Source organism: Lathyrus oleraceus, chromosome 2 (genome assembly GCF_024323335.1).
Source record: "Lathyrus oleraceus cultivar Zhongwan6 chromosome 2, CAAS_Psat_ZW6_1.0, whole genome shotgun sequence".
Lineage (NCBI taxonomy): Eukaryota > Viridiplantae > Streptophyta > Magnoliopsida > Fabales > Fabaceae > Lathyrus > Lathyrus oleraceus.
The window spans coordinates 223,066,978-223,081,330 of NC_066580.1; the positions used below are offsets into that span (position 1 = coordinate 223,066,978).

At 43.3% G+C, this 14,353-nt stretch overlaps 1 protein-coding gene across 1 annotated transcript; it reads right to left on the reverse strand.

Moving 5' to 3' along the window:
• Positions 1-5,316: 5,316 nt before the first annotated feature.
• Positions 5,317-13,831, reverse strand: LOC127122670 (uncharacterized). The gene is made up of 5 exons (XM_051052971.1): positions 13,812-13,831; positions 12,748-13,018; positions 10,693-11,631; positions 9,993-10,611; positions 5,317-5,384 (listed from the first exon to the last, which is right to left on the reverse strand). Exons 1-5 carry the CDS (start codon positions 13,829-13,831, stop codon positions 5,317-5,319), a joined length of 1,917 nt encoding a protein of 638 aa, XP_050908928.1.
• Between the last annotated feature and the right edge of the window lie 522 nt (positions 13,832-14,353).

The window sequence follows — 14,353 nt, forward strand, 5'->3', positions numbered from 1 at the left end:
AAGGTGACAGGACTTCAGACTACATGGAGTAAGAAGCTAACTACCTGGGTGGTGTGTCAACCACAATCCAATGCTCAAGCAAGAGCTAAAGCAAGTAAGCAACTAAGGTACCTGTACTAAAACTACACAATTAGTACTTCAGTTATAAAACCAGAAGACAATTAGTGAAACCCTCTAACAGTTACACAATCCGATACATAAGTGCTCTAGCACTCAAATGAGCTCATGAGCTCACCACATCAATTAGAACCCTACAAAACAAACCTAGGTTAGAACTTAAATGCATTTTGTATCTCACAAAGTGAGAACAAATCCAATCATCAATGATGAGTATCCACCTAAAACACAAGACAAAGTTAGTTCATGTACAAGACTTAAAACCTAACCAAATGACCAATCCAGGACCCATCCCTTTTGCACATTACACCTTCAAACACTCCCCCAAATGTCCTCAAAAGGACCAGCATCAAATCCATGACCAAGTGCCTCAAATTGCCTATGCCATGTAATGACCAAAAATATGCACAAAAATGAACTTCCAATTTAGAAAATTCATATCAAATCAGAAATGCATGCAATGCCCTTGGGATTTTTTGTATAAGTTCTTTATGCCATGAATGTTCAATATGCAAAATATCAAGTCCAGAATGATGCAAATGCTATGTGAACAAAAATGCACCAATTCAATGCCAAAAATGTGACACAAATTGTCACATTTTCCTCTATGTGTCAAAAATGATGATAACATGTGAGGAAAAATCCAAACCAGTGACCAATAATTCATGTAATGTATGAATGTCCTGTATGTAAAAGATTGGATCAAAATGTTCAAAATTGAGGATTTCACAATGCATTGAATGCAATAGGTCCATTTGGCACAACCTTGATTCAAAAAATTCACACATAAAAATCCAGACATCCAAAATTCATGAATTCAGCACCATAAAAAAGTAGACATCAATACAAAACTATGAAAAAAAATTGGGACTCATTTGGACTATTTTTGTATTTTTTATGAATTTAACAAAATGACCAAAATAATTGAATATGCAATGGAAAATGGAGGGAAATGATATATTTGAATAAATCCAGAAAATTCACCAGCCAAGTTTAAACTCATGAAACGCTGCGTTTCATTTATCCAGTCAGCCTCCCAGTCACTAGTCCAAGCGTGCGTGGCTTCAGTCAAAGCTCCTCATCCAATCATTCTGCCAAGCCTGAAGCCACATGGCTCCCACATCAGCCAAAACCCTAACAACACACAGACGTCGGAGCTCCGCTCCGGTCGTCTTCTCCGCGGTGTCCCCGGTGGCTGCCACGGTGGCGCCACCACAACTTTTTCCAGAAATTCACGAGACATATACCATTATACTCGTCTCTCCACGCTGAATCCAAATATGCACTTAGTTTCTCGTAAATCTCCCTAGGTTTTGCAAATCAAAGAGAAGAAGTTCCTAGATCCAAACTTCCAGTCAACATAACATCCTTAATTCTCACTCAATTTCAATTCTAAACATATATTCATGATCTACTCAACATGATCTACAATTCTATGGCCTAAAAACAGCAAAAGGAGAGAGTGAAATTTGAGTCACCTGGAAATGAAGCTTTCGAGAATCACGATCTCACGTGCTCAGCTGCTCCAAATCATCTCCTATGAGCTTCCTTTGAAGCTTTATGCAAAAAGAAACGGTTGAAACCTCTTGAATGTGCTTCAATTTCCAAATTCCATCATCATGATAATGCTCTTGAACTGCTCGAATTCTTGATGAATTGCACCAAACAATGGATGATTCTTGATCAGTGAAGCATGAGGATCAAGAATATGCAAGAATCTTTGAGGTTTGTGTGAAGAAAAATGCAAATCGAAGAGAGAGAATTTTGAGAGAGTTCTTGAATTTTGATCTGAAAATGGTTGTTATGGCAGTTATGATTAGGGTTTGGCTATTTATATTCCTTGCTAATGACAATGATAATCATCTTTTCCATTTGCTAATCATGATTAGTGAGATATGAAGCAATTTGCAAAAATGCAAAATGAGCTCACATGGCCATAATGCATGTGTTTATCCTCATGTTATGGTCTTAATCCACTCAAGAACAACCAAGGGTCATGATTTGAATATTAATTTGCTTACATCTCAAGCCAAGAATGAATGGTGAAGATTTGCTTCATTTTGCACATGTGTGAAATAATGAATATACATGCCTCTCTCATGCATGGCAAGGGCTCAATTGTACTCAAACATGGCCCATGAAAAATACTGAAGTGAAGCCTTGCCTTGATTCTTTGTGAATATTAATTTGTAGCATGATATCATCCTTGGAACAAATGTGAAATAATGTGACTTTTGACCATGATTCCTCTTGCACAATTGAGCCAAGTGATGTCATTTGAGATGCCTTGAACATGAGAAGCATTTTGCAAAAAGAATGAACCAATTTGAAGCATTACATCAAAAGTTATGCCATTTTGAATTTCCATGCACACTTGGTGATCAAATGATCATAACTCCTCAACCATTCATCATATGGAAATAAATTAGGACGTTTTGGAAAGGGGAGACAAAGATCTACAACTTTCATGTTCACCAAGAATCCATTTGAAACTTCTTTGATATTGAAAAGTCAAGTTGAAAGTGGACAAAAAACTTGCCAAATTTGGAAACTTTGAATTATAGGTCATTTTCCATTTTTAGTAATTTTTGCCATGACCTTTGAATCTTAAAGATGGATGTTTAAAATGATGAATAGACCCCATTTGAACATGATTGAAGTGTCTCAACTCATTTCCCCACCTCATAGCCCTCAGTTGATTGCACAGTTGACTTTTGGTCCTCAGATGACCTTGAAATGTCTTGATGCTAGAGCCATGATGATGGTGATATATCCTTGCAGATGAGATGATGCTCAAAAACTTTGAAGAATCAAGAAACCATAATTGGAGCCCATACCCTCAGATGGTTGATGATCAATTCATAAAGACCCTCAGGCTTGAATCTCCTAACTTCTCCATCTTTTGAAAAGACCTTGGAGGATAATCTTCTTATTTTCATATGAGATGCAAAATGCAATGCCTAATGCCCTAAAACATGAAATGCAATGCCCCAAACTAGTCTCAAGAAGAGGAGGGCAAATTTTGAGGTGTTACAGTTGCCCCTATTCAATCAAATGGAGACCCGAAAAGAAGATAGCAACGGCTTTCGCACTTTCGAGGTATCAAGGGATTGAATACAATAAAAGCCTGAAAAATTTGCACTGGAGTGAAGTGAAGTAACAATGCCTGCCAGAAACGGCAACGAGGTGGTCTTGAAAGAAGAATCCGTCTGGTACGGTGAGAGTCGATCTGAATACCGAAAAAGAATGTTAACCTGGATACCAAAATAAATGGTAACACATAAATAACCATGGCCTGAATGCCGCTCATCAGTCTGAATACTAGAAATGATTTCGATCTGAGCATCGGACAATATGAGATTATTAATATCGGTCTGAACACCGGGAAACTGGCCCGAGTGTCACTTCTGTCTGAATACCTGAAGAATTGGCCTGAATGCCACAAGTTGCATCGACCCGAATTTCGGGAACTTCTTCGATCTGAACATCGGAAAATTGGCCTGAATGCCACTTCGGTCTAAATACCGGAAACCTGGCCTGAATGCCACAAGTTGCATTGACCTGAATGTCGGAAATTTCTTCGATCTGAACATCGGAAAACTGGCCTGAATGCCACTTCGGTCTGAATACCGGAAACCTGGCCTGAATGCCACAAGTTGCATCGACTTGAATGTCAGAAACTTCTTCGATCTGAACCCTTATTCAATCCTCTGTGAACCTGTCGATACGAACAGCCTCGACTTTCAGATGATCAGGGTGAAAAGTGGTTGAATACCAAGAACAAACGAACAATTTGCGCTCCGTTGGGAATTATTATTATTTTTTTTGCTTTTCTTGAACCCCAAAAAAACTCCATTGATTTTTTCTTTTTCTTGGACCCCTACACAAATATTTTTCTTTCGCGCGGACGATGCTTGATCACCGCATTTGAACCCCGACAACTTCCTGTCACTCTTGCTGCCAAACAATGAACCCCGTTTTCCATTTGAACCCCAGTCGCCTGACGATAATTCTCGATCGTCGTTGTGAACCCCATTCTCCAAAAGACACCTTGTATCTCCTTTTCTCCATTTGAACCCCGTTCTCCATTTTCTTGTGATAATTCCGTTGGCAACGCCGGAAATAACACCAACCACCACTTTGATGGCGACATAGCAGAGGGTACACCTTCACAAAAGGAAGGTAACATATGCATTTCTTCCCCGGAAGACACCCATAACGACTTCTCTTGGCCTCGCCAAAGTCTAAGGTGACACATGATCAGAAGACAATCCTGAGGACCTCATCCCGGATACAATCTTCAACTCCAATCTCCATCTTCAGTTGAACCCCGTTCTCCAGAAAATGCCTAACACTTCCCTTTCTCCTGGTGGACACCCAATCTCCGCGCTGATCGCGTAACGTTCTCCAATCTTCATTTCCATCTCCGCACGACGGAATCGTTTCCTCCAATATCGCACTACTGGGGAATACTGTTGATTCAAAATCACGATGCCAAACTCCTCAGAGTAACATCTTCACCAACCAGCTAAACCAACTCTCAAACGGTAACCACAGCTTGAGACTAGCTTATGCTTGCAATGCCGATGCATGAGTTTTACAGCGTAATACTTCATAACCATGGAAATGCTACGCAATTAATTATGCAATATGCTATGCTTCCCTAAATGATGATTGCATAAAAAGTATCCCCCTCAGGGGACGGCACGAGCAACTCTGTTGAGGAACTCGATATCGCTCCAATCTCCAACCCTGCTTGGGGTAACACTAATTCCGAGGAAAGAGTAACCCTCATTGGGGATGACCTCCACTGAATTCGATCTGCTTGGGGAACTTTACTGGGGAAAAACTACCAATGCACACCCCTGCCGGGGGAACAACAACTTTCAGGCCTAGCTGTTGAGGAAACACCGACCTCGAACCCGCTGGGGAGATACGGAATATTCGACGCGGAACACCCGTCGACTCGTCAAACACTGGCATTCACCATCTATCCACAGTGTCAATTTTCCAAATTTTGAGAGCTCCCAGACTCATCCGGTCTTTTCCGATTCATCACCTTGTACTCTCGACTTCTCCCTACTTCAAGAGAATCAACCTCCTTAGATTTGCCAACTCTCCAGTTCTCAGACTTTGAAGAGTCTTCTTGATTAACCCTCTGGGGTCGTTGCAATTCTTTCGCCGTCTCTACACCATTCTTCAATTCCTCGTCCCTGTTTGGACCTCAAAGTAATCTTTTATCAAAAAGAAACGCTTCGCACCACAACCTGCAAGTTAGTGAAAATAACGAACAGCACCTGCAAAAGAGATCGTCAGATAAAACGTGCCCCAGGCGTGCCAAAATTTCAACACCCTGGTCACTCTACCTTCCGAATAAGATTTCAAGTTTCAATCCTCTAAACATGCATCGGAAGAGACCCCTATATCTCGAAATGCAAAGATTCTTATAAAAATAAACGGATGTTTTTGCAATCAAAGCGGTAATGAAAACAAAAACAAAATTATTTGACTGAATATGCATTTTATTAATTGAAAAAGATGTGGCTCGTAACTGAGCAGTACACAGGAAGCAATCCCTGAAAAGAGGTAATTGCGCACAAAAGGAAAATCTATCCTAATGGCAATGTGAACCCGTGATCTCATCGAGTTCCAACCCGGTTACAACCCGTATATCCTCAAGACTCTCCGCGCTTTCTGCCTTCCGAAACGAGACGCTTCCGACCGATCTCCGCTTTCAGATTATCCAGGTGTCAAATCCAAAGTACAAACGACCATGCTAGACGCAGTTGTTCGTTTCACTCCCTCTTTTGCCTGGACCGCCCTTTCGGGTTTTCAGTCCACCGGGATACCCTTTTTTGCCCAGGCCGCCCTTGTGGGGTTTTCGGCCTGCCGGGTGTACAGTTTTTTTCCTTTTTATCCCAAATTTTTGCCCGAACCTTTTTCATTTTCATTTTTTTTTTCGCCGGGATGCCCATTTTTGCCTGGTCTATTTTATTCTTTCCGTCCAGCGGGTCTCTTATACGAAGTATTTTTTAACTGCATCCGCATTCACAGGGGATGGAAAATCCTCACCATCCATGGTCGTCAACAACAAGGCTCCGCTAGAGAAGACCTTCTTGACCACGAATGGACCTTCATAATTGGGTGTCCACTTACCCCGACGATCGTTCTGAGGAGGAAGGATCCTTTTCAACACCATATCTCCCACATGGTACACACGAGGTCGCACCTTTCGGTCAAAAGAACGCTTCATTCGTTGCTAGTACAACTGCCCATGACAAATGGCCGCCAGCCTCTTTTCCTCAATCAGGCTCAACTCCTCATACCGAGTCCTTACCCATTCAGCCTCTTCCAATTTCACATCCATCAATACTCTCAATGACAGAATCTGGACCTCAACTCGTAGCACAACTTCCATCCCATACACAAGCGAGAAAGGCGTTGCCCCAGTAGATGTACGCACTGAGGTTCGATACCCGTGCAATGCAAACGGAAACATCTCGTGCCAATCCTTATAGGTTACGACCATTTTTTGCACAATCTTCTTAATATTCTTATTATCCGCCTCGACCGCCCCATTCATCTTTGGACGATAAGGAGAAGATTTGTGATGCTCGATCTTGAACTCCCGGCACAGTTCTACCATCATCTTGTTATTGAGATTAGAACCATTATCAGTGATGATTCTTTCAGGAACCCCATATCTGCAAATGATGTCTCTTTTCAGGAACCTGGCCACGACCTGTTTCGTCACGTTTGCATAAGACGCCGCTTCCACCCACTTGGTGAAGTAATCAATAGCCACTAATATGAACTGGTGCCCATTCGAAGCTGTAGGCTCGATCTTTCCAATCATATCAATGCCCCACATAGCAAACGGCCACGGAGACGACATCAAACTCAGCGGATTTGGAGGCACGTGCACCTTGTCAGCATAAATCTGGCATTTATGACATTTCCGCACGAAGTTGAAACACTGAGCCTCCATTGTCATCTAGTAATATCCAGCCCTTAGCAACCTTTTCACCATCGCATTTCCGCTAGCGTGGGTACCAAACGATCCCTCGTGCACCTCTTTCATCAATTGGCTTGCTTCTTTGTCATCGACACATCTGAGCAAAACCCAATCAAAAATCCTCTTGTACAAAACCCCATCTTTTTTCGTATAAAACGCCATGTCCAACCTCCTCAGAGTCTTTCGGTCCTTCTTAGACGCTCCCTCGGAATACTCTTGGGTCTCCAGATACCGCTTGATGTCATAATACCACGGCTTTTCATCATCAGGCACTGTTTCGACAACAAACACATAAGCCGGTCTATCCAGCCGTCCCACCTCAACATTAAGAACTTGATTCCACCACTGCACTTTAATCAAAGCGGCCAGAGTAGCCAAAGCATCTGCTAAAGGATTTTCCTCCCTCAGCACATGGTGTAATTCCACCTTGGTGAAGAATGTCAACAATCTCCTCGTATAATCCCGGTATGGAATTAAATGGGATTGATGCGTATACCATTTCCCGTTAACCTGGTTCACAACCAAAGCTGAATCTCCATAAATAACAAGGTTCTTGATTCGCAAATCAATCGCCTCTTCGACACCCAAGATACAAGCTTCGTATTCAGCCACATTGTTGGTGCATTCAAATGTTAGCCGGGCAGCAAAAGGAATATGGGATCCCTTCGGCGTAACCAAAACAGCACCAACTCCGCTACCATTCACATTAACGGCCCCATCAAACATCAGAATCCATTAGGATTTAGGGTCAGGCCCCTCCTCCGGGATAGGTTCCTCAAATCTTTCGATTTGAGAAACATGATGTCCTCATCAGGGAACTCAAATTTCATCGGTTGATAATCCTCAATGGGTTGTTGGGCGAGGTAATCAGACAATACACTCCCCTTTATTGCTTTTTGAGAAGTGTATTGGATATCGTATTCAGTCAAAATCATTTGCCATCTCGCAACCCGTCCGATCAATGCTGGCTTCTCAAACATATACTTGATCGGATCCATCTTGGAAATCAACAAAATGGTATGAACCAGCATATACTGTCTCGGTCGGCGAGCAGCCCATGACAAAGCGCAGCAAGTTTTCTCGAGCAGTGAATATCTTGTTTCACAGTCGGTAAACTTTTTGCTAAGGTAGTAAATTGCATGCTCTTTTCGACCAGACTCGTCATGCTTCCCCAGTACACACCCCATAGACCCCTCAAGGACTGTCAAGTACAGGATTAACGATCGCCCCTCCATAGGAGGCATCAGAATCAGAGGCTCCTGCAAATATTCTTTTATTATTTCAAATGCCGCTTGGCAATCATCATTCCACCTGACCGTTTGATCTTTTCTCATCAACTTGAATATGGGTTCACACGTGGCTGTTAGATGAGATATGAACCGTGAAATGTAGTTCAACCTACCTAAGAAACCACGAACCTCTTTTTCTGTTCTCGGTTCAGGCATTTCTTGTATCGCTTTTACTTTAGCAGGATCAACCTCGATTCCCCTTTCACTTACAATAAACCCCAGCAACTTGCCGGACCGCACTCCAAAAGTGCACTTATTCGGATTCAACCTCAATTTGAATTGTCTCAACCGGTCAAACAACTTGGCCAAGTCTACCAAATGCCCCTCTTCTGTTTGTGACTTTGCTATCATGTCATCAACATAGCATTCGATCTCATGATGAATCATATCATGAAACAAGGTCACCATAGCTCTTTGATACATGGCACCGACATTCTTGAGACCGAATGGCATCACCTTATAACAAAAAGTGCCCCATGGTGTGATGAACATTGTTTTCTCCATATCATCTGGCGACATTTTAATTTGATTATAGCCAGAAAAGCCATCCATGAAGGAAAACACCGAGAATTGAGCTGTATTATCTACCAACACATCAATGTGAGGTAACGGGAAATCATCTTTCGGGCTAGCTCTGTTCAAATCCCAGTAGTCCACACACATCCTCACCTTTCCATCCTTTTTCGGTACCGGCACAATGTTTGCGACCCAAGGCGGATAATTAGTGACAGCTAGGAAACCAGCATCCAACTGTTTTTGTACTTCCTCTTTTATTTTCATGGCCATCTCGGGTCGAGTTCTACGCAACTTCTGCTTTACTGGAGGACAATCTTCTCTTAATGGCAACTTGTGTACAACAATATTGGTATCCAACCCTGGCATATCTTGATAATACCAGGCGAAGATATCAACATACTCTTTCAACAGTGCCACCATTCTGCTCTTGACATTCGTCTCCAAAGCGGCCCCAATTTTTATTTCCTTTCTGACCTCCTCAGTGCCCAGATTAACAATCTCAACTTGCTCCTCGTGCGGTTGAATCACCTTCTCCTCTTGTTTCGACATCCTGGCTAACTCTTCCGGCAGTTCACAATCTTCTTCGCCTTCTTCTTCGGCATGATAGATCGGGTTGTTGAAGTCATATAGGGGTGTAACAGGATTGTCATCAATAAGATCCGGAGAATAATCGCATTTGCATGAATGTTAATTCATGCGTTGCTTTAGAGTCGGAACAAGGCAAATTAAGAAGGAAAGAAAATGAAAAAACATTTCCATTTTTATTGTATTATTTTTAACCTGCAAAAATAAATGAAAAACAGAGAACGCCACTTTTAATGCGAAAAACATCCGTTTATTAATGATGCAAATAATGCAAAATGAAACACATGAGGTGGCCCTTACAATGGACCATTACGTTTCGGGCAAAACGTATGGCTTTCATGCAAACAGAATTGACAAACAGAAATATTACTCTTCACGCAGAGTGACAGTGATGATCTTTTCGGCTTTCCAGTTCTGGATCTCCATTCCTGGTACGCACGGTTTTATCCACGAGTCGAGCTCGCAGTCACTGTCAGTCTCTTCACCCACGACATAGATACGACCTGGATCTAGCATTCCAGCACTGGTGAACATGAACGATTGGCGACGACCTTTATTTTGTCCAGATGAGCCTTGGCCTGACTGATAACCAATCCCAAACTTATCCTCCTTCACCGTAATGTCTATCACTCTTCCCCAACCTGGGGCCTCTCCATTTTTCACCACCTCCACAGCTTGTTTATAAGAAGCAATGGACGGCTTCTTCTCTCTTTCAGCGAAAACAATATTCTCCACCTTGACGGTTTCAAACGTTTGGCTTGGTGTTTCAAATATTTTACCGTCCATTTCCACATATTTGAATGATGACAACTGGCTGACAAAAATATCCTCCTCACCGCAGACTGTCACGACTTGCCCATCCAAGACATACTTTAACTTCTGATGTAGAGTCGAGGTTACTGCCCCAGCAGCATGTATCCATGGACGACCCAACAAACAGCTGTACGCCGGCTGAATGCCCATGACATAAAACACAGATTTGAACACCTCAGGACCAATCTTTACGGGGAGCTCAACTTCCCCGAACACAGCCCTTTTAGAGCCATCAAACTCTCTAACCACCAGATCAGTAGGCCTCAAAGTCAAGCCCTTGCAGTCCAATTTAGCCAAGGCCTTCTTAGGCAACACATTGAGTGACGAGCCTGTATCAACCAAAACATGCGAAAGCACAGCTCCCTTACACTCCATCAAAATGTGTAGTGCCTTATTGTGATTGCGCCCGTCCACAGTAAGATCGAGATCAGTGAAACCCAACCCATGGTTGGCATTAACATTCGATACCACTGTCTCTAGTTGATTGACTGTAATCTCCTGCGGGACATAGGCCCTCTTCAATATTTTCAACAAAGCCTCTCTATGACCTTCTGAACTCAACAACAAAGATAAGATCGAAATTTTGGACGGAGTCTGCTGCAAATGATCAACAAGTTTGTATTCAGACTTAATAATTCTCAAAAACTCCTCGGCTTCAGCGTCAAACTCATTTTCCGGCTCAACAGGCGCCTGTGCCGCTCTAGGAGTATCCTCATTCACTACCTGCTTTCCTTTTGCCCTGGCTAAAGCCTCGGCCTTATCTCTTTGTTCCTTTTCTACATCACCACCTCTCAACGTGTTAGGTGCAAACAACCTCCCGCTGCGAGTGAAACCACTAAGTCCGGTATTGTCCACCTTTGAAACGGTGGTATCCACTGCAGCCTGATCTTCCTTCTTCTTCCCATTGCAATACACATCACCACCATAGTCCCATGGCACAGCACCATCACCTTCATACGGAATAGGTCCAGGTACCGTGATGGTAATTGGAACCACATCTGCAGTCACTGACAAGTGGATAGGATCGAAATAGATGGTTATCGTTGAAATATCCTCATTCTCTACAGCAACTTTCTCGAATCGGAGACTTCCCGCATTCATCATTTTCTGAACCGTCTCCCTCAACATGATACACCCATTTTCAGTTACAGTACAAGCAGCACAGTAATTATCACAACCAGGAAAAACTCCATTATTTAACAAACGTCTCTTGACCACAGACATTAGGGTCCTCAACTGATCCACATCCGTCACCCCGATTTTACTTTTATCTTCAGAAATTACATTCACCCCCATCTGACCATGCGTCGGCATGGGATTAGCATTAACATTCGGCGATGGTGCGAAATTGATGGCCTTGGAATCCACCATGTCTTGGACAACATGATTAAAGGCTTTACAACCCTCAATATTGTGCCCGGGAGCACAAGAGTGGAACTCACACTTGGCGTTCTCATCATAACTTGCAGGCCTCTGATCTGGTCTTAACGGAGCTAACGTCCTCAACTGTACCAACCCGAGATCCTTCAACTTCTTCAACAGAATGGCATACGTCATGGGTGGCCTATCAAACTGGTGATATGCCATCCTTCCCCTAACTTGGTACCCAGCCCTTTGTGTTCTCTGCTGAAATGGCTGTTGTTGCTGTTGTTGTTGTGCGGGTTGATTATCAGCAGGAATCGTTACTGCAGCAGTATGCTGGTAGTAATGATTCCTACCGTGTCCTCCTTGGGCATACACAGCACTCGAGTCACCCTCTTTCTTGCGCTGACCATTTCCGAAGGGCTTCTTCAATCCAGACGACTGAGTATTTCTTTGTATTTTTCCCATTTTCAACCAGCTTTCAATTCTCTCACCAGCCACTACTATATCTGCAAAACCAGTAACTAGACACCCCACCATCCTCTCAGCAAAAGTCCCCTGAAGAGTACCCATGAACAAATCTGACATCTCCTGATCCACCAATGGAGGTTGAACCCTGGCAGCCAATTCTCTCCACCTTTGTGCTTACTCTTTAAACCCCTCGTTCGGCTTTTGAGACATACCCTGCAACTGGGTACGGCTTGGTGTCATGTCAGCGTTAAATTGATATTGCTTGAAGAAAGCATCCCCCAAATCCTGCCAGCTCTTTATATCTGATGATCTCAGCTTGGTATACCACTCGAGAGACCCTCCAGATAAGCTATCCTGTAAAAAGTACATCCAGAGCTTCTGATCCATGGTGTAGGCAGATATCTTTCGAACAAAGGCCTGAAGATGAGTTTCCGGGCAAGAACTTCCATTGTACTTATCAAATGTGGGCACCTTGAACTTCTGTGGGATCACAATCCCCTCAACCAGCCCCATATTTGTCATGTTAATAGCCCCAGGAGTGGCATGGCTTTCCAGAGCCCTAATCTTCTCTGCTAGTACCTGAATCTCTTTGTTCGGCGGTTGAACACTATATTGACCGAACTGCTCATTTAGCAGAGAGAACTGATCCTCCTCTTTATCCTCCACAGCCCCAAAGATAGGAGAAAACTGAGTTTCCTTCATAATGTTGCCACCATGTCTCGGGCCATTGCCTGCAGCAAAACCAAGGCCACCACCATTGTTGATGAATACACCACCATTAGTTGCCTTCCTTCTGGGATCGCCACCATCCCTAGAACCACCAGGACCATGGTTGGAGTTACCCTCTTGACTATTGCCATCATTGGCAATTGAAGCCAGCTCAAGCTTCTCCACTTTCTCGGCGAGTGCTTTCTGCCCCATGGCGAACCCTTGCATGACGTTGATAAACTCACTCATCTTCTCTTTCAGTTCGAGAATGTCAGCGTTGGACGAATCCATCAATCTGGGTTTGTTGCGTCTGGTAAAGTATCTGTGCGGACGAGCTACGTGTCGAGGGATGACTCTGCGTGCGCGAGCAATGATTCCTGAGTCAATCAAACACGTTAGAAACCGACACCTGCAAAATAGAAGACACGTTATTATGATTCATGCATGAATGCAATGTCCATCCATATGAGGAACATTTTGTCCTTCGATCCTGGCTTCATTGAGACGGATAATAATTCGACAACAACATTCCGACATCAATCATTTGGCTTTGCCGTATAGAACAGAAAGTTGTGAGGATGTCTCTCAACCAGAATCTCAATCAAGAATGTACCCCGCATATGGATAAACCTGATTTAGATGCGGATGAATGCAAAATGGGAATGATGCAGATGCATGAATGCAATGCATAGTGTCATCCTCCAAGACATCTGAACACCAACTGTACTGGACTCCGGTCTCAGAACTGATCACAACCATCCAAGGGACTAAGTAACCACAAATCCAACTCGGGGGTTCCGAAATAAACGGAACCGGAGGATACATCACCATCATCACTGGAAAACCACTGAACGGATAGCAACAAGATCATCTGAACAAGTAACCCCAACTCTAACCAGGGGGATCCGAAATAAACAGAATCCGCTCATAAATACCACGGACAAAACTCCGGCATGTCAGAAATAAATATCCATAAATCCAACTCATAAATAGAACCCAGATCCTGAACCGAACCAAAGTCACCATCAAAGAGTCACCAACAGAAATTGTAACTGTAGGAATCAAACCCTTCCCCTCACAGGTGAATTCTAATAAGGTCATCCTAAGGCGGATAATCGGTCTCAACAATCGGATGAGATACTCAACGGATTTGCCCTTTCGGGTGTGCCGTGCAGCTCTCATAAGATCGTCTAAACCAAAGATCCGGGAAAGAACGGTCACTGAAGTCAACAGCTCAAAAGAGATAACCTAACCATAGTGGAAACTCCACCAGGAAGAGCTCTCTCAAAAGAACCTCGTCCGGCTGTGGTATGTCACGTCGCAACAACATGTTGACCCAACATGTGAGACAACATGAGACCACGCTAATCCTAGGTGTATACTCGGGCTTTGAGTTTTAGCCCCACTAAGAACACCCACCCCAAATCAAAGGAACCACACCTGTCCAGAATCCAACACAGTAATAATATGATGCATG